General features: G+C 48.3%; 2 protein-coding genes across 4 annotated transcripts; one reads left to right on the top strand and one right to left on the bottom strand.

Moving 5' to 3' along the window:
* Window positions 1-1,019: 1,019 nt before the first annotated feature.
* MRPL46 (mitochondrial ribosomal protein L46) lies at window positions 1,020-7,099 on the bottom strand. Of its 2 annotated transcripts, none has more exons than XM_039490632.1 (4): window positions 6,858-7,099; window positions 4,599-4,791; window positions 2,654-2,827; window positions 1,020-1,464 (listed from the first exon to the last, which is right to left on the bottom strand). In XM_039490632.1, the coding sequence occupies exons 1-4, from the start codon at window positions 6,948-6,950 to the stop codon at window positions 1,214-1,216; spliced, it is 711 nt and encodes a 236-aa protein (XP_039346566.1). In that variant the 5' UTR covers window positions 6,951-7,099; the 3' UTR covers window positions 1,020-1,213. The 2 variants fall into 2 exon arrangements, with proteins under 2 accessions (XP_039346566.1, XP_039346565.1); XM_039490631.1 differs by lacking the exon at window positions 6,858-7,099 and adding an exon at window positions 5,881-6,145.
* MRPS11 (mitochondrial ribosomal protein S11) lies at window positions 6,152-14,545 on the top strand. Of its 2 annotated transcripts, none has more exons than XM_039490634.1 (6): window positions 6,152-6,290; window positions 8,073-8,195; window positions 8,468-8,566; window positions 10,962-11,091; window positions 13,602-13,667; window positions 14,186-14,545. In XM_039490634.1, exons 1-6 carry the CDS (start codon window positions 6,238-6,240, stop codon window positions 14,291-14,293), a joined length of 579 nt encoding a protein of 192 aa, XP_039346568.1. In that variant the 5' UTR covers window positions 6,152-6,237; the 3' UTR covers window positions 14,294-14,545. The 2 variants fall into 2 exon arrangements, with proteins under 2 accessions (XP_039346568.1, XP_039346567.1); XM_039490633.1 differs by lacking the exon at window positions 6,152-6,290 and adding an exon at window positions 6,621-6,757.
* The last annotated feature ends 5,796 nt before the right edge of the window (window positions 14,546-20,341 follow it).

Consider the following 20,341-nt stretch of genomic DNA (forward strand, 5'->3'; position numbering starts at 1 on the left):
CCACAGTTTGAGAACCTCTGCGCTATAGAGTAGCAATGGCCTCACAGAAGCCCTCAGAATGGCGACAGGAAAGCCACATGATGGTCTTTATGTGTGGTAGGTGGCCAACACACCACCTGCTGCCGCATCCTTACAAGGACTCGGAGTGCCACAGACAGGGATGAAACAGCTGCATGTGACTTAAGCAGTTTGACTTTCATTGTGAATTTCCCATGCAGATAGAAACAGAAGAGGAGCCAAGTCCTCAGCTGCAGGACGAACATTTCCTGGGGCATGGTTCAGAGCATAAAGCGCAGATGCTCCACTTTGCTGAGAGGACAGTTTGTCGTCAGCCACCATATCCTGCCGGGCACTCAGACACACTTTCTGCTGAGGCACAGATGCCACAAATTAATACACAGCACTGGCCTAGAACAGTTCTCATTTGTTAGATAAATTACAGTGGCTGCCTCTGGAGAGGTCAAAGGACCCCCTGGTAAGTTAAAGAGGAGGATAGATGGGCTCAACAGTGTGTACAATTTGCATGAACAGGGACCAGCGTGTTACTGAAGATGCTGCTTTCCCACGTTCCAGGCCAATGAGAGCTGAATTCCTTAGAGAAGCAGATGGCTGCTATTCCCCCACACATTGACAGGTGCGCCTCCTCCCGAGAGGGGCCACAATAACCCAGAAGGAGATTAAGGACTTAGAGGCTTGGACACAGAGTTTAAAAGTGGGGTACTTTAAACATGGTCCTTTGCCAGGTCTTTACCAATACAACTAATTGGTAAATCCCCTTCTTATTCCTCTAACAGTGTCTCGTCCCACCTAAGCAAGTAAAGGGAGCTCACTCACTGCTCCTCTTATTGAGGAACAGCTGCTAAAGGAAGAGTACAGCTTTTCAGAGAGACCATTTGAGCTTCAGGCTACTACAGGAATCCAGTGAAGAGAGGTACCACAGACCTAGGGAATGGCACAGCTGGAAAGGGGAAAAGGAGAATCCTAGGGGCATTAGAGGATGCAACTTAAGCACAACATTCTTCACTTTGCAGAGGTTTTAATATTTATTTGATACAGGCCTAGAGAAGAGGAACAGAAAACAAGGGGGAAGGTTGGATCCTTCTTCAGGTTCAAACATCACTCTCTGTACACAGAGGCAATGCTAAGCATTGTGCACCTGTTTGAAGTTGTTTTGTTGTGTCCTCCCCATTTGCTTGGAGCACAGCCCTGTCTTTCACTGGTCCATCAAAAATCTGTTGACTTGCTTTAGGTAGTCCGGTTTCAAGTAATCCCCCAGCTCCCCCTTGCTGACCCACACATAGTCTTCTCTCCTCTCTGCTTGGAGCAGATCACCGCTCTGGAGGAGGGCTTTGAAGAAGAATATTTTGGCCCCAACACTGCCCTCTGTCCTGAGGGCCCTGGGGAACTTGTACTTATAAAGCCCGCATGGTGCATTCCCTAGGAATTTGGCCTGGATGCAATTTCCTGTGAGGTCCCAGGGATCCCGAGGGGGAAAGAAAACAAAGCAAGAGATCAGGTCACACGATAGCAGCTGCCGCATCCAAGGGGTAACAGTGGAACAGCACAGGACACGTCATGCTTAGTTTTGGTTCAATTCTGTTCTCTCTTTCTAGCAAGAAGTCCACACTGTGCCACACCTCCCCCTTAAGGGCTCTTTTTAGAGTCCCAACAACCCCTCACAAGGACTGGCCAGAGTTAGTGTGATCCTGGGGATCATAAAGTGCCCCCCCCCACCTTTGTCAGGCTAACTGTGCTGCTTCCACTGTGCTCCCCTGCTGGGAAGCAAGAAGCGACCTTGCTGAGGATAGGCTTTTCGTGCCAAGAAAGGCTGCTAATGAGCTGTGTGTGGTGGAGACAGAGGCCCTTTCCCCCCACAACAGCACTAGATACCATTCAGGAGCCTGTCCCTGGGGCTGAAACATTGCAGACCCTAAAGCCACATTGAAGAAATCATCGGGCCAGCTCGCTGGAGCTACCAACAACAACGAAGTCTTACTCTTAGGGTATGTCTACACTTACGGTGGTGTGCAGAGTACAGACACTGCACACACACACACCTACCCGGCAGGGGTATAAATGGCAGGGTAGATGAGGAGGCATGGCTTTGGTGAGTAGTGTGCTACATGGCTGAACTCCCCAGGTATACACCCTACACAGGCTCTCTACATACTAAGCAGCACCTCCCCTGTCTATGCTGCTATTTTTTAACAGCTGTAGTGTCCCTCTGCATCCCCGCTGCCAAAGTCTCTCTCTGCGGTGCCTAGCTACTTATTGCAGCGATAAGTGTGGACACAGCCTCCCTTTCACTGCAGCTGCATGTGTGGTACCTGTACTCTCCATGCCACCGTAAGAGTAGACATAGCCTTGGGCACCTAGCGCCCCCTGTAGGGAGTCAGTACACTAGCAGCTGAGCTGGAACGTAGAGCAACTCCCCCTGAAATGGGCAATACCCTGGGCTTCCCATCAACTTTACCCAGACACAACTCTCCTCAGAGACCCCACTGGGTGCAACTCACCCTCTGCTGCTACATGTCCTTTCTCTAGCCAATCCTAATGGAGTATAATGGGGCTCTGCTAGTATGAGCAGATAATACACAAGAGAAAGAAATGGGGACAGGAAGGGGTGGCAGCAGCTGCACAGCAGATGACTTACCTGAGAGAGTAGCCAAGGCTCTCTCTGCAGTGCTTCGCAACGTCTCTCCAGCCTGCCACTCTGCTTGAGGCAAGAGCCACAACTCTTGGTTGCCAACTTTCTCTTTGACCAGAAGCATCAGGTTCCGATCCAGCTTCCTGTTCAAAGATGTCCGGTCATTGCGCTTATCAGCATCTGCCAAGAGAGAACAAATTCTAGAGACAGACAGTCTCCAAGCGGGATGGCGTCATCCAGTACCTAGCTCGTCAGAGCCCAAGCCTTCCTCTCGCTCAGACCCTGACAACAAGGACACATAGAACAATTCCAAGTGATGCTTCTAGGTACAAATGCTTCTTATTTCTTGGGAGAGTGGAATAAACTCCCCCAAGAAATAAGAAACATCACAAACCTCGCTACTTTCCACTCCAAGTGCAAGGCACATTTCTTTGACATTGCCTTTTCTAACATAGGCCCATAGTAAAAGGTATATTTATTTTAAAATAAACTACCAAAACAAGACATCTGCTCAATATGCAGTGGCAGTCAAAAAAGTTAACAGTGTGTTAGGAACCATTAAAGAGATAGCTAAAACAGAAAATATCATAATGCGACTATATAAACCCATGGTACATCTAGACCTTGAATACTCCATTCAGTTCTGGTCACCCCACCTCAAAAAAGAGATATTAGTAATGGAAATGGTATAGAGAAGAGCAACAAAAATGATTAGGGGTATGGTAGCTTCCATACAAGCAGAAATTAAAGACTCGGACTGTTCATCTTAGAAAAGAGATAGATAAGGGAGGATATGATAGAGGTTTATAAAATCATGAATGGTGTAGGGAAAGTGAATAAGGAAGTGTTATTTACCCCTTCACATAACACAAGGACTAGAAGGTGACTGGAAAAAATTAGTAGGCAGCAGGTTAAAAAAATAAAATAAATGATGATGATAATAATAAATAATAATAATAATAAAGGAAGCACTTCTTCACACAATGCACAGTCAACCTATGGAACCCATTGCCATGAGATGTTGTGAAGGCCAAAAGTATAATGGGGTTACAAAATATTAGATAAATTCATGGAGGACAGGTCCATCAATGGCTATCTGCAATGCTCCGGATATCCCTAAACCTCTAGCTGCCATTGGCTGGGACTACCCAAAAGGGTATAGAACACTCAAAATTGCACTGTTCTGTTCATTCCCTCTGAAGCATCTGGCACTGGCCACTGTCAGAAGACAGGATACTGGATTAGAACAATCGTTCTGACCCAGAATGGCTGTTCTTATGTTCTCAAAACACTCCACTACACATGCTTCGCCCGCTGGGGAGATGATGAGAGAACAAACAGCATATGACAGACATTAGTCATGTTACTTAATGCACTACTGGAAGGCACTCAGATACTATGGTGTTGAGCAAAGTATAAGAACCTATATACAACAGAATAGGTGTCACCTGGGGATCTGGATGGAATCCATTGATTTTCAGTCATGTCTCATAAAAGCAAAAGCAGGATTGCACTTGAGATGCTCTTCTTTTAAAAAAGACCATTTAAAACAAGTAGTTTAAGTCTCTAGTTCAACTTAGTGCCTAATAACTAAGAGTCAACGTTTATGTAGCACCTACATAATTATAACACTAGTATTGTGTGCTCTTGTGAACTACAACTGGGAGTCAGTCTGGTCATGGTTTTTCTGATAAGGACAGAATAACCAGCCTCCATACTTTTCTCACAGAACCTTTAAGAGGGGATAAAGGAACAGAACACAGCTCCTTTCACAGACCAGATAACTCAGCCTATAATAGCTGAAAGGGGTCATGGGAGTCCCATGGAAGCTCCCTCTTCCTGAGGGCTCAGCACCCTGCCTCACCTCCACTGTACCAAAGTCAATCATGTTCAGATAGACCAGAGAGGCCCCATCCCTCTCTTGCTCAGCTGAGAGAACTTGGATCAGAACCTGTTATTCGTGGGCCAGCTTTGAACCGCTGGAATTTCTGTTCCCAGGCATCCTCCAGGTCTTGGGCCAACACAATAGCTTGCCCAGAGTCCGCTTCCTCATCATATGTATTGTCTTTCCTCTTCTTTAGCTGCTCCTCTTCTGCCAAGCGACGGATCTCATAGTCTGAAAAGTTGCTTTTCTCCACCTCTATCTGGAAAGGACATCATAGAGAATTGTCAAGTATCAGGAGCCTCACTATGGGTCACAGTTACCAGCGCTGTTATCCTAGGTCGCACGGAGAGAATAAAGCAATTTTTACTGCCACAAACAGGGCTTGTGTTGATTTCTTTGTGCTGGAGAATAACTTCTCTGCCCAGAGCATGAGCTCTACCCCAGGAGGTTAAAGTTACACTGTGCAGAGAACACATCCAATATTGAAGACATAAGGAGATGCTAACCCAATGTAAATACAGCTATATGCTCACTACAAAAAATATGTTAGCACAATATTATCGTCTGGAATCTAAATGCACATAAATCAGGAAATGCAAAAATTGAGGGTTTCACAGTAACATGGCCTCCATGTGACATCCAGCAGATATCACCTTTTAGAACTACAGCCAGGCATTGGAGTCATTACTGTCTCAGAAGGAAGTGGTCTCTTCCCAACAAGTCACCCCACCACTTGTGGAATCCCATCGCCCACTAGCACATGCGTGGGCATGGAGCTCATGACTCAAAGGACACCCCTAGTGTGCCACTCCCCACAACATCCATACACCAGAACACTCCTCATGGAAGCAGAGTCATAGTGCTAGTGCTTAAAGCAAGAAGGGGACACTCTGATTGACCATCTACTGTGCACATCACAGCCCATGGAACGCCACCCAGCCACTCTTGCATCAAAGCACATAAGCTCCTGGGGCACAGCCTGCGTCTTGCCCCAGTACAGTTACAATGGGGCATTTTAGCCTGGGTTTTAACTTGGTGCTTTATAAGCTATTTGCATTTTAGATGGGGGACTGCTCCAGGTGGGTCACAGCGCAGAGGCACAACAAGCTGCTTTTCCTCAGCTCTGACACTCCTGAGCCTGACAAAAGGGGACCCAGCAATCTCCTGTGGGGGAAATGGCCACCACGGCTCTGGACCAGCTTCAGTGCGGGGGGCTGCCCAGGGGGTAGGAGCGGCTCTGATAGGCACTGCAGGATCCAGCACCGCCGCTGCCTGCGTACCCCCAGCCCCAAGTACCCCCAATGTTTTCCTGCTCCCTGCCCCGGGTCACTCCCCCCAAGCCCGCTACCTGGTGCGCCAGCTGCGCCATCTCCTCCTGCTCCGGGCTCAGGGCCTGCGTGATGCTAGGCGGCCTCTGCAGGCACAGCGCACCCACGAGCCGCCACCGGGGCGCGGCCGAGGCAGACACCCAACGAGGGCCAAGCACCCACCGCCATCGCACCGCGCCACCGTACAACGCCCGCTGCATGGGGGCCGCCATCATTGGTCCCCGAGACCACAATGCACCGCGCCACCGAGCCATCCGGGCGCCGCCATCTTTCCTCCCATAGGCCACAATGCACGACGCTGACCTTTCCCCTCTCCCGGCGGGTCGGGCCAGTAGCTCCTCGCTCTGGGGCGGGTCGGACGGCAGCGGGGAAGGGCCATGGCCCGGGTGCTGGTGGTTGCCTGGCAGCGGTTCTTAGGAGCCGGATTGGGGTAACTGGAGGAGATGGGGGTATCGGCGGGGAGCGGCCAGGGCGCTGCTCTGCGAGCGACGTGGGGGAGCATGTTGGGGAGGGACGGGCGGCCAGGGCCTCGGCGGGGGGAGGAACGGGTGGCCAGGGCCTTGGGAATTGCGGGGGGAGTGGGCAACCTGGGAGTTGCGGAGGGGAAGTGGGGAGTGAGCGGTCCAGGCATTGGGCATTACGGTGGGAAGGGGGGAGCGGGTGGCCAGGGTGTTGGCAGCTGCGGGAAGTAGGTGGCCAGGGCGTTGGGGTTCCAGCTCTGAGCTAACCACAACGCCCTGGGGATGGTTTACAGACAGCAGCCGCACTTCGCGTTGGGTTATATTGTGGATTCAAAATGTCTCTGCTCCAAGCAGCGACTCTGCTAAATGGGCGCTGTGGGGCTCGTTTGCTGTTCTCATCTTTCTTGGTTCCAGAGCCGGATTGCTCAGAGCGCAAGTAAAAACATTTGTTTTGCCATCAGCCCTGCAGACTCAGCCTAGTCTCCCTCTGGTTGGGTATGGTGCTCAGTAATAAAGATTCTGTTCCCCAGGGATACCTGTGCAATCACACAGTCTTCATGTTCTGCTCCTATATACAGCCTTTTGGCCCTGTCATTGCAGCTCAGTTCACCCTTGTATAGACAAAGCATGAGGTGCAATAGAAACCTGTTCACTCTCCAACTAATGAAACCTATGTAGCTACTGAAGTCAGCAGCTCTGGTTGATCCACACAGGAAGGGCTCTGCTGGGTAGGAAGAGATGGTGTAGGGTAGAACTAGCTAAATTATTAAAGCTACACGTGTTTAACAAGCGCCCTCCTTCCCAGCTCTACCTGTAACAAGGTCATACTGTGATGTTGTTGCTGCTGTTTCCATGTCAGCCGATGACCTCCTGCAGGATCTAGGCACAACAGAGAAATCCAGGGCTTGAGGTACAGGCTCTTAGGGTATCGCATAGGCTTGGCAGGAAATGATTGGGCAAGGCTACTGTTTTATTGATGAACAGTCTTATTTTTCAAACTTGCTCCCAGTTAAGTGTCTCTTCACAATGGATGTTAAGATACAAATGCAATTAGACAGACACCTAAAATCCCCTCCTCTGTGCTACTAAAAGGATTATACAAAATACCTCAGTGCTCATTTCAGTATTTGTAAAAGCAGTAAAGAGTCCTGTGGCACCTTATAGACTAACAGAAGTTTTGGAGCATGAGCTTTCGTGGGTGAATACCCACTTCGTTGGATGCATCACCCATGAAAGTTCATGCTCCAAAACTTCTGTAGTCTATAAGGTGCCATAGGACTCTTTGCTGCTTTTACAGATCCAGACTAACACGGCTACCCCTCTGATTTCAGTATTTGTTTGCTTTTGTGCCTCCCTAGATCCTGGCCGGTGAACTTAGCCAAGTCCCTTTCCATTTCTGTTTCTTGTGCACTGCCAGCATGCTGTCCGAGTTTATTTTTATTGTGAAAACACTCCTCAGTTTTGCCCAACTGTTTGTTTTGATAAAAAACTGGAATGTGGAGGCCTGACAACATCCCTTTGAAAAAGTGATGTTCCTGGGGTGGTTACTATTTGATTCCTCAAGGTGACTGGGGAACCCTGAGGGTGGTGATGACTGCTTGAGTTAGTCCTGCAGTCAGCAAATAGCTTTGGTTGTTTCCTGTGCGAAAATATACTATGGGAGGTCTTATGTGAGGGTGGCAAAAGATAATGTAAAAGACTATTGTGTAGCTGTGAAATCCTAATCTATTTCTCCCACTTCTTTTACCTAGTGGTTACAATGTTGCCTTGCGTCCTGGCATACACACAGGTTCCCAGAGGTTGCAGGAACAAATGGAGAATACAGAAAGTGTTGCACCTGAAGTTACAGCAAACCAAAGCAAGAGTGACTTCAGGTGAGGCATCCTGTATGGCTCCAAACCAAGCTGTGGTGTAAAGTCTCTTCATTTGTCTCTCATCAGGGGGTAAATCACCTCAAGCATCTTTCAGGAAAGTAAGGAAAACAAGTGACTTGAAACAATTACAAACACAGTTCATATAAGAAGTTCTGAGCTTCGTTTGGCAGCATTTGATCCACATTTTTCCCAAATTCCAAAACTGTATTAAAAATTACCATTGTGTGTTAGTGATATTGCAAGTATTTGATTCCTCTTATTTTACTTTTCAGCCTTTTTCCCCCCATACCAGGACAAGGAAGTTCCTTAACTTGGGGTGGAAAAAAATATGAAGAGATCCCAATAGCTCACATCAAAGCTACGTACAACAAGTAAGACACAAACTTCTCGGTGTACAGGTCCCATGTAAAAGGGCCTGCAGCAGTACCGCTTTATGCTGAGAACACACAAGCTAAGCAACTGGGCCCTGATCTTGGGTAGATGGGAGGCCTCTATGGAAAAGTCAGGGAAGTAGTGTTGGCTACTCAGGAGGCTGCAGTATTTCTTATGAGTCAGTACTGAAGCAGCCATCTGTAATGGGAAATGCAAGACCAAGGCCATTAATTCATAGTGCCTTTCACAAGAGCAAGGCTGTTGATCGCATGTTTTGACCAAACTCCAGTATGTGTAATTACATCTTGTCCCCCCTAAATTCCACAGGCAGTTTTAACAGGATACAGGAATCTTATCATTTCCTGTCTTACATTGTTGCAATGTTGCTGTACAGCCAGTGGTGAGCTGGAGCCGGTTCGCACTGGTTCGTGGGAACCGGCTGTTAAATTTAGAAGTCCTTTTAGAACTGGTTGTCCTGTGTGGAACAACTGGTTCTAAAAGGGCTTCTACATTTAACAACCAGTAAGTTGAAGTGACCCAGGAGCGTAGCGGAGGGGGAGCAGGGGGAGCGACCGCTCCCCCCTGAGCACATTATCCAAAAGTGATGCCAACTCCCGTGGGTGCTCCAGCTCCCCGCCCCTCGGCCCCAGCTCACCTCCACCTCCGCCGCCTCCCCTGAACGCTCTGCCCCACTTCTCCCCCTCCCCCCTGCATCCTGCGAATCAGCTGTTTGCGCGGGAAGCCTGGGAGGGCGGAGAAGCGGTGTGGCGGCTTCGCGCTCAGGCTCAGGGAGGTGGAGACGGAGCAGAAGTGAGCTGGGGTTGGGGGGGGGAGGCAGTGCAGGGGAGGAACCTCTTCCTGCCCCAGCTCACCTCCGCTCTGCCTCCCTGGGCCTGAGCATGAAGCTGCTGCTTGCTTCTCAGCCCTCCCAGGCTTCCCGCATGAACAGCTGATTCGCGGGAAGCAGGGGGGCTGCGAGCTCAGTCTGACCTGGTGCTTCAGGCGCTGCACGGTGGCAGCATGGCCCAGCTCCAGCCGAGCAGTGCAGCTGTAGCACCGCCAGCCACCTCCAGGCAGTGCAGTAAGGGGGCAGGGAGTGTGCGGGGGAGGAGGTTGGATAGGGCTGGGGAGTTCGAGGGGGGTGGATAGGGGTAGGGGTGGTCAGAGGGCAGGGAACAGGGGCATTGAATGGGGGCAGGGCTCCCGGGGGAGCAGTCAGGAAAGAGGGAGGGTTGGATGGGTGGTGGGAGGCAGTCAGGGGCAGGGGTTCCAGGGGCGGTCAGGGGACAGGGAGAAGGGGTGGTTGGATGGGGCAGGGGTCCCGAGGGGCCATCAGGAATGAGAGGAGGGGTTGGGGGGGCGGGGGAGGCAGTGAGGGGACAGGGAAGGGGAGTGGATGGGGCAGGGGTCCCAGGGGGGGCGCGTCAAGGACGGCCGGGGGGGGGATGGGGCAGGAGTCCCGGGGGGTGGGGGCGGGCCATGACCCCCTTGTGGAGTGAGGAGGGAACCGGTTGTTAAGATTTTGGCAGCTCATCACTGTGTATAGCTGTTGAACAGCTGCCATGTTGTTCACCAGAGGTGGCTGCATTTCAGTGGTGACCCCTAATGAGACATAATTTATAATTCTGTAAAGCACTCTGAAGCTTAAAAAAGGTGTTCTCTTTGTTTTTAAAATAAGCAGAGGTGGTGAATCATACTCACGTTGTGGGAAAGTGGGCCTGGAAAGGTGAAACCCCATCTGAACAATTTCTAGCAGGAGTATATTACCTCAAAAGACAGTAGTCTCCCAATACTCTCTTCTGCCACTCTAGCATGACCCTTAAGACAAACCAGGGCTGCTGTGGAGCTTTCTACCATTGCCTAGAGCAGTGGCTCTCAACCTTTGCAGACAACTGTACCCTTTTCAGGAGTCTGATTTGTCTTGCGTACCCCCAAGTTTCATCTCACTTAAAAACTACTTGCTCTCACACTCAGGCATAAAAATACAAAAGTGTCACAAAACACTATTACTGAAAAATTGCTGACTTTCTCATTTTTACCATATAATTATAAAATAAATCAATTAGAATATAAATATTGTACTTACATGTCAGCGTATAGTCTATAGACCAGTATAAACAAGTCATTGTCTGTATAAAATTTTAATTTGTACTGACTGCACTACTGCTTTTTATATAGCCAGTTGTAAAACTAGGCAAATATCTAGATGAGTTGATATACCCCCTGGAGGACCTCTGCGTACCCTTGGTTGAGAACCACTGGCCTAAAGTGCAGTAGTGTTGAGGTATGGGGCGGTGGGGGGGTCCTCTGGACGGCCTTGAAGATAATCAGAGCAAGAAAAGATGGGAGAATCACTTTCTTACGGCTTCTTACCCCACTTTTTCTTATCCCCAGCACCCACATCCAGGTCATCAGTCCTGAGAACTTGCCATTTGCCCGTACGTCCTGTGGCACAGAAGGATTCAGAAATGCCAAGAAGGCCACTGCCATTGCAGCACAGACTGCAGGCATCGCAGCAGCAGCGGTGAGTCTGGTCTGGTCACTCTGCTTGTTGAGGCTAATCTTGCTGAGCTCAGAGGAGGAGTGCTAGCAATGGAGTGATTGCCAACAGATGGGCTCTGAAGTTCTGCTTCCTTCTCCCATTTCTGTCTTCTGGTGGAGGAGAGAAGTAAAGTCTGCCAGTTCCTGTGTGTCTGAGCAGTACACTCCGTTTCCACATTGTTTCCTTTGAGAGGGGGCATGGTGAGCTTCTCAACCTGGATAAACTGTATGTGAAATGGGAGCTTTAAATATACATGTGGTGGATTTAGTGGCCTATAATGAAGAAATGAAAGTTGCTTCCTATCCTTTTTTGGCTCCAGTTTGGACAGCATCATAGTTTAAACCATGGGTCTAAATGTTAAGCAGCACATTTCATTTGACTGTTAAGCCCAGATGGAAACAGTTTACTCAGCTGTGACTCCCCTTCCACATATCGATGCTGTTATAAGCAGTGTCGCTCATTGGTAAAATGGCAGCTGCTTTATGAGAGACAGAGCTTCCGTTTCAGTTATAGCTTATAAGGGTAAGAAATTCTTGTTACCTTGTGCAGAGTTGTGGCCCTGACTTGAGAGCAGCTTTTGCTCAGATGGTCTCAATCGGAATATGGACCATTTATTTTCAAAAGCCAAATAAGGGGAAATGAAATCTAGGCACAAACCGAGCAGGTGTGAGGGGCAGGAAGGAACTGCTGTGTTTAGCATTATCCCATGAGCAGAACTGCACAGTTGGCCCGGTGAAGTCTCAGCTATAAGCTGTTGTTGGAGGCAGAATACCACACCAGTGACCTGAGCCATTCTGGCAACCCTTCATTCCTAAAAGAGCTTGGTCAGACTTTGAGAATATGAGCACGTGTTGTTACCAGTTGCACACAGACTTTAATATCTGGCCCTGTGGGTCTAGTGTAAGTGTTTCTAAAAGAACCTAAGTTTGTGCATGATGTGTAGGGGAAGATGAGACTACCTGTGTCCTGGACTCCAGCACTGTAGAATGAGGCACAGTGAGAATGAAAACCTAAAGCAGTGTTTCCCAAACTTGGGATACCGCTTGTGTAGGGAAAGCCCTTGGCGGGCCAGGTCGGTTTGTTTCGGCCGATCGCGGCTCTCACTGGCTGTGGTTCGCTGCTCCAGGCCAATGGGAGCTGCAGGAAGCGGTGACCAGTACGTCCCTCCGCCCGCGTCACTTCCAGCAGCTCCCGTTGGCCTGGAGCAGTGAACCACGTCTAGTGGGAACCACGATCGGCTGAACCTGCGCAGCACTCCTGCGCAGTGGGAGCAGGTAAACAAACCAGCCCGGCCCGCCAGGGGCTTTCCCTACACAAGCGGCGTTCCAAGTTTGGGAAACACTGACCTAGAGTATCCCCATTCTGAACTGGATAGAACTCACTCTAGTTAACCCTTTAGCCTCTGGAGTTTTCTTTCCCATTGTGGGAAGAACAATGTGTTGTGATTGGTTTAGATGAATAAGAACCATTTCCAGCACTAATCTCATGCATCAAGGACGGATTCTTAGAATACAGGTGCAGTGATGCATTGTTACCCCTCACAAATAGCCAGTGTCAGAAATTAGCCTCTATCTCTGTATCCTGAGGCCTGGTCTATACTGGGAATTTACATTGGCATAGTTCTCAAGTGTGAAAAATCCCCACCAAAGAGATGTAGCTATGCCGTTTGAACCCCCGATGTAGTTGGGTGCTAGTTGTCAGAAGAATTCTTCCGTCAATCCAGTTTCTGCCTCTCAGGGAGGTAGATTACCTACACCAGTGGAAGAACTCCTGTCAGGCCTGGTCTACACTAGGAAATTAAGTCAGTAAAACTACGTCACTGAGGAGTGTGAAAAATCCACACCCCTGAACAATGCAGTTAAATCAACCTAACATCCTGAGGAGGTGGAGTACCGACACCAGCGGGAGAAGCCCTCCTGTTGGTGTAGATAGTGTCTTCACTGAAGTGCTTCAGTGCAGCTGCAGTGTTTTAAGTGTAGACAAGCCCTGAAGTTCTGGGGCTGTATCATTTTAAGTATAAACATACCTCCCGACAATTTTTAACCTGCACCCTCAGGGAGGATTAGAGATCTCCACTAGATGGCAGTGCTGTGCCACATTAGGAGAAATGGGTAAGATTTGTTGATTTGAAGTTTTTTTAGGCCCTCCCTAATTTGGTCACCTACCAGCCTTAAAAGGACACATCATCTGCTGCCTCAACTCATGACCCAAGACAGCTTCCCTTCTCAGCTCCCCTTTCTTCTTCATACATAATGTTATGTTGAATGTGTCCCTGGCTGTGCATTTCCTATCCTTCCCCAAATCCCTGGCTTTGTCCATATGATCTCCATGTTTATCTCCCTGGAACCATCCTTGATTCTCTCTTCCTTTCTGTCTGAAGATGCTTGTGATAGTGGATGAAAGGGATTAATCCAGAGAGATTGGTACTAGCAGCGATAGATACCTTTTGACCTGCCTGCCCCTCATCACTGAAAGCACTTTTCTCCCCACAGAAAGCCTGCGGGAAGGGCGTGTCCCATGTGCGAGTGGTGGTGAAAGGTCTGGGCCCTGGGCGTATGGTGAGTGCCTAAGATTCCTCTTCACTGGCATCATGAGCCCTCATCTATTTGTTCCTTTCTCTGAGGGCTGCAGGGTTTTTTATTCAGGCCTATGGCATTATGATGCCTGTTAACCTGCTTTTCTGAAATTGATATGAAGGACAAGAGGGGCTGCAGGGAATTTACTGGTTTGTCACCCCAAAACATTAATCGCAAAAAGAAAAAAAAAGTCCTCCTGGTGAGATCCTAGAATAATTTTGTGTAAGGGACTGAGTGAAAGCCAAATTGCTTACGTCACTTCAAACTAGAGTAGCAAATCAATGGAGAATACATTGTAAGAAACAATCCTGCCCTAGCCAGGAGGAATGGACCATCTGGGACCAAACAGGGCTTCCTGATTGTTAAGTCTATTGCAAAGAGATGTTGATTGCCCTGTTCCAGACTTCCTTCTCAAAAATCTCTTTCACTTTTCTGCCAGTCTGTGCTGATTGTGCAATGGTGCAACATGCGGTCTAATGTCCACTCTCTTGCTCTTTCAGTCTGCCATCAAGGGGTTGACCATGGGGGGTTTGGAGGTCATCTCCATCACAGACAATACCCCAATTCCACACAACGGCTGCCGTCCTCGGAAGGCACGAAGACTCTGAGAGGGGAGTGGAAGGGAGACACCGTGTACAGTATCAGTTTGGTGCACTGTGAACTGGTTTTGAATTTTGCCTTTGATGGATCTTGGCAGGACGTGTTCCTTGGAAGCCTTTCCTAGGAGAAACTTAGAGAATGGACACAACCCTGGTCTTTAGCCTAGTGGTTGAAGCAAGCCTGTATTTACTTTCTGAGTAGGAAGCCTCGTCTGTAAAGTTAATAAATTAAAATGTTTTAGTCTTTGTGATGGCCACGTCTACTGGCTTCCTGGAAGCATTTTGGATTATTCTTCTCTCAACTGCTGCTTTCCTCCTGTCACTGCTACTGTATGTGGCTTTTGACAAATCCAGGTGCTGCTACTCTTGTCATTAGGAAGGGGCCCTTTTGCAATGAATGGCAGATTTTTCTTATCTCCCTTTTATCCAAACACAGATTTGGAAGCTGGAAGTGGAGAACCTCTTCTCCCCATCTAGGTTACAAAATGTGGTTTTCCCACCAGAGGCCTGAGCCCAGCGCTGCTATGCGAGAGGAGTGCAGAACAGCCAGCTCCTCCAGCTGCGCCGAGTGGAGGAGTCTGAAGTCATTCCTGCTATAGGTTGGTTTTGTTGCTTCATTTTGCCTTAGCTACAATTGTCTAATTGGTGGTATTTACTAACAGAAAGCCCCAGTTCTACTGAAGTAGGAATCTTGCCACCGTTGATCTACGGCATCATTGCTGTGACTGTGCCAACTCCATGCATAGCTAGCACTGTGAAATGCACATACAGTAGCTGGTACATTTTTTCCAACTATTACTGCATGCAGTATATTCAGTCCTGTCTCTCTCACGCCAACTGCACCTGCTGTGCCAGGGCTTGAAGGGAGAGGGTAAGTAGGGGATTAGAAAGCCTGAGGAACAAACAAATGCTGCCCAAGAGATTTAAAATGCCAGGCCAGGCCAATGCTGCCATTGGCTAGGGGCTGGCATAAGCCAGGACCTATGTGTTTGGAACGTACCTGCTATTTGCTGCCACCTATTTCAGCTCCACTCAAGGAGAGAGTCTCGTAGGCTAAGGGCTCTCTGGTGTGTGAAAGGGGTGGTAACTCTAGCAACTGAGGAAGGGGTCTCTTCCTGGCTGAGGGAAGTTTGCTGATTAGCCACCTCCAGCTCAAGGAGGAGACCAAGAGGAACAGAAAAAAGCATTGGTTACATGTCCCAAACCCCTGGCAAGTACTTCACCTCTATCAGGGATGTTAATGAGCACAGATTCTCCTTTGGTCCATCTGCCAGGTCTAGCACAAATCCAGGCTTCTCTGCTCCATTATTTCTCTTTTCTTTTGCTTCCTCTTTAGTTTCTCAAACAGTGTAATTAGCTATTCTCTTCCCCTTTAAAGAGAGAGGGTGCCATAGCAACAAGGCAATGTTTAACTCCTTCATGGCTTTGTGAGATGTGCAGCAAGCTAATGAAATTAGGCTGTTTAGAGGAGCCAATTGGGCTATATTTAACCAATGGCAATAAAACAAGGCTTGAATGACTCCACCTACCTCATTCCAGCTCTGTGTATGTGAATTTGGGCAGAGGGGAAGTTGTTTTAAAGTAGGGGGAAGTCCCTTTACAATTCACAAGACTGCAAGATGGAGGAGAGAAGCTTTTTCCTGTAAATTCAAACCCCATTGATTTGATTTAATCAGTCAAAAAGGCAGGAGAGCTTTCCCCCCAAGCCCAGGAAAGGGGTTTCTGGGCTTCTGCTGACTTCCCAGCATCTCCTCCTGGACAGTGTTTGGGTCAGTTATAGACCCTATAGAAAAATATTAACCACATGCTTCATTAATGGCCAGGGAGAGCGTACATGGAGATGTGGGTAAAGCTTGATCATTTTTAGTGCTGCGTTCAGCAAGTAGTTGTGGGAACTTAACAGCGTCCCAGAACATGTACGTTCACTAGCCAGCAAAAAAATGGCATGGTTCTAAAGAGGTGCATGTCTGAGTATTGCTGAACGGCTGAAGATAATATCATTATATGTATTCTGGAGCAAACTACATAGTCACTCTTGAATACAAGTAGCTTATGTGCTGCTCAATCCAATGCTACCGTGAGCACCACTGGGGCAGCAAGAAGTGCTTCTAAGTGTAAATGGTAGAAGGGAGTGAAAAATAACAAGTGCTATGGGGAGGTCTGTTATTTTTGAGTTATGCGCTCATCACCTATACCCTCTGTAGGTCCAGGCCAAATCTACAGTAAATCTTGGCCTTTCCCACTCTCTAGCAATTATGAAGACCGGGGCTTTTAACACTGTTGATTCCTCAGCATTTGTGAAAGACACACGAATCCAACAAACTCTCTTCACTGTATGTGCAGTAAAGAAGTTTCTCATCTCTTCTCTGCTGTTCTGCCTCACTCCCGTTGCCTGTCTCTCTCTCCCTTCCTATCCAATATTGATGTTTGCCTAGCTCTCTCTTAGAATCCTTGTGTACCTGGCCAGAAGTAGCTGGCATTACCTTTCCATCTGTTCATTAGCTGGCCATATAGAACATCTTGACATGTTTGCTTCTCTTCCAATCCCCCAGCTCAGCATAATCTTCATGGGTTTGCAAACACAATGCATCAACTACAGTGCTTATTTGTGAATTCAAATCCACCACATCCACCTTCTTTGTCTCCCTGACTTCACTGCTGAAAAACAGACCGTCTGAGCCCAGGCCATGCTCATAAAGCATGAGTGGAAGAGCAAGGGAGCCTTGACTCTGCTGCAGTTTTAACTCTTTATTCTGCAAAGCTTAGGCCCATGCTGCAGCTTTTAGCCTTGGAGAAGAGCATAATTGCATCCAAATTGGACTCTTACTCCCCTTGAGTGGGACAGTTACCTTCAAACACTGTGCTGATGAAAGTCTGCTGCGGATCTTTTAGTGCGGTGTACTGTTGTGCTCTTTGTTGGGTACGACTGGACCCCAACAGCATTTAATTACAGGATTTCTTTACAATTCCATTTCAACCGTTAATTAAAACCCAGTTTGAGTCAGCCACCAGGATTTACAAGTTTTAATTGCTTTCCCTAGTGCTTGGGTGAGGTATAGTTCCGTGCTGGCTTGCTTAGCTGCTCCTCCTCCGTGTGCAGCACCATTTGGTCCTAGTACTTTTGTACTGGTCAGACTCTTTAGTCCCTGTTTGACTTCTCTCCTCTCAAGAGTTTTCTGTTTGCCCTGGTGCTCACTTGGCACAGGTAGGCTTCTCGCTTCCTTGCTTTGATAACTTTCTGCCTACCATTGTAGCTTCCACTTCATGACTCCAGGCTGCTCAGACAGGCCTTTTTGAACACAAGCTGTTTAGTCTGTTACTGAGGGCAAAGCTCCGCTCTTTCTTCTTTGCTATCATGGTACAAACATAGGCTATTTTTTTACCCTTTCTTTTAAACTAGAACATATCCACATTTCCTATAGTGAGGGATCAAAATGCAAACTAGGTTACTCATTTATGGATACCCCTGCTAATAGGAGTTTACCTTATTGAATGTAGAGTTTGCCATACTGCCTCAGGCAGTTAGTCCTGCTAACCTGTTATCCTGCATCTAGTAGGGGCCAATCCCTGGGACTAGAGTAACAAGCGGAACTTAAGCAGTGCACTGGCCATGCCCAACTTTTAGCTGCCCTGCTCTCGAGTGGAATTCATAAGCCTGAGCTAGGTGCCTAAATCCTACCCTCAAAGGGAGTTAGGTACGTCTCTTTCTGGGCCAGAGGCATACCCCTTCCTCCACTCAGGATTCTCAGCTCATTTTACTGGAGTTGGCGCCTAACACGGGTCAGACCTTTTTTTTTTCTTTTTCCCCAAGAAAAGTGATGATTGCAGCACTCCTGCTCCTACCCCCTTGCTATAGCCCAGTGGCAAAGCCATTCAGCTTGGAGGTAGGAGACATGAGTTCCAGGCCCTGCTTCTGAATCAGGCAGATTGGGGATATGAACCTGGGCCTCCCACGTCAGCGGTGATTGCCCTAATCCCTGTGCTATAGAACAAAAAGAGGCACCATCACCTTTTTGGTGTAGAGAGCACACTTAGCGCACCAGGCAAGACAGGAACAGGGAAATGGTTAGTTTGTCAATACCACGTGGGCTCAGGTGTGAGCTAGGCATGATATTGCTGAGCTGCTTCAAGTACGAGACAGCTTTCTGCATGCTCACTAGCGGGAATTTAGGTTGGACCTAGGTGCCGAAGTCTCCCTTGTGCATCTATGGTTGGTGCTTTGAACAAAAGCCACAAAAACTCATCCCTCACAGTGCACTGTACATGGGGGAAACCCCCTTCACCAAGCAGTTTCCCCCAGGAGCTGGAGCAGTGGTCATCCTTGTTTGCTGAACCAGTGATTTACTATTTCCTTTGTAGTTTAACTGTAAAGGGTTGTTGGTGACAAGTCAGGTGCCCAATTCCAATTCCTTTGCATGTTTCAATTGAACCATTAATCAAATGATGCTGATGTCCTTTAATAGCTGACACCAAGTGAGGAAGAGAAGAGGGCAGAGCTTCCAGTGCCAATCTGCAGTAGCTGGGGTGGTTTACTTCACGCAATGTCTGCATGGGGTAGGGCTTCTGCTTAGTTTTCCCTCACTGCCCCCAGGGGGAATGTCTGTAACCAGAAATCCTCAGGAGCGCTGCAGTGGAATTACACTCCTTTACAGTGGCAAAGTGGTAGTGGGCCAAAATCATGCTCAGTTATAGGGGGTAAATCAAATTAACTCCATGACTGGACGTTCCTAACGAAGAATCCTTATGAACTTCCCTGAAGCATGGAGGGGATCTAAATGAGGTCATGATTCTACCCTTCCTGTGCACTGAGACTCTGGCATCAGTATTCTCCAGTCTACAAACAAATCATTGATACCAACCCAGCTCAAGCCTCTTTACCTTGGCCATCTTTCCTTTCCTAGTTACCTCTCCAGGTTCTTAGCGTGCAACCTCTCAGGCCAAATTAGGTCAAGGATCTTCGGATTGTTTTCTTACTTTCATAATGCTCTCCACTCTCCAGGAAGAGGCTCAGGCATTAATTGGCACTCAACAGGAGTGAGTGCTTGGAGGTTTTGCTTTTCAGCTAGCTAATAGCATCTAAGTTCCTGAGATAATGGTGGGGGTTGGCAGCACATTTCTCTCGAGGAGGGGGTACCAAAAGAAGTGGGCAGACAATGGCTATTTTCCTTTTCCCGATGATCACTCAAGCTCCTGCTGGGCAGCTAAACAACAGCTGGTGAGAAAACTGAGCACCAGTGTAGGAGGAAGCATTGTGTTCTCAGCTCTCCTGTCCCTCTGACCCCACCCCCTTTACCTTTTGTTTGTCAGATGCTCATGATCCTTCCCTCACTGGGACCAACATCTGCTGAGTGCTGGAGAAGTCTGCATGTGCTCCTGCTATCTGAACTGAAATCTTGCACCAGCTGGAAAGCCCCAATAACTCTTCCCCTAGGCCCAGGCCAAGTGAGGCTGTTCTTGGGAGTAGCTAATGTAGTCAGTTTAGAGCTACTGTTCTAGAGGAAGTAGGCAGAGCAAACATGGGTCAGGGGACTGAATGCTAAGCAAAGATGAAGGGAATGAAACAGGAGCCACTCAAGAAGAGAGAAGTTTGGGATCAAAGTACAGGAAGTGCGTGGTTACATTCTGCTGTAACTATCCGAATCATCTCCTATGCTGAGCCTTCAGCACACAGTCTAGAGCTGTTAGCGTTACCAAAAGTGTCTGGCTGTACAAGCAGGGACCACTGCAGCAGTAACTGTACTCTAAGGACTTACAGCTATTCAAACGACTCACTCCCCTTCCCTAGCAGGGAAGAACCCATCTCTCCTCCCTCCCAATACCCAAAAAAGCAGCTGGGAGTTTCCATGCACCCCTGCCGCTAGCCTGGAGTCCAGGGGGAGTATTCACTTAGCCAGCTTTAATACTGGCCTGACAGTCCCATTGGAAATTGACTCCCAACTTGCTCCTCTTTAGTAAACTTTAATTTCTCTATGTGGAAATGACACCCCTCAAAAAACTTTCCCTTCTCTCCCACTCTAGTTCTGAAATGCCCCAGGGGTCTGGCCATGGGGAAGCTCC

The sequence above is a fragment of the Mauremys reevesii genome, linkage group 10, assembly GCF_016161935.1.
Source record: "Mauremys reevesii isolate NIE-2019 linkage group 10, ASM1616193v1, whole genome shotgun sequence".
NCBI classification, from domain to species: Eukaryota; Metazoa; Chordata; order Testudines; family Geoemydidae; genus Mauremys; species Mauremys reevesii.

Bases quoted from the DNA above. Each gene is read 5' to 3' on its own strand.
- MRPL46 (XM_039490631.1), bottom strand. From the start codon at position 6,114: ATGGCTCGGTGGCGCGGTGCATTGTGGTCTCGGGGACCAATGATGGCG. The intron at 2,828-4,598 runs GTTCTGATCCAA...CTCTCTTGGCAG, and splicing joins AGCTGGCCCACGAATAACAG to ATGCTGATAAGCGCAATGAC. The intron at 1,465-2,653 runs GTAAGTCATCTG...GGGACCTCACAG, and splicing joins AGCCTTGGCTACTCTCTCAG to GAAATTGCATCCAGGCCAAA.
- MRPS11 (XM_039490633.1), top strand. From the start codon at position 6,657: ATGTCTCTGCTCCAAGCAGCGACTCTGCTAAATGGGCGCTGTGGGGCT. The intron at 6,758-8,072 runs GTAAAAACATTT...TCTTTTACCTAG, and splicing joins CCGGATTGCTCAGAGCGCAA to TGGTTACAATGTTGCCTTGC. The intron at 8,567-10,961 runs GTAAGACACAAA...TCTTATCCCCAG, and splicing joins ATCAAAGCTACGTACAACAA to CACCCACATCCAGGTCATCA.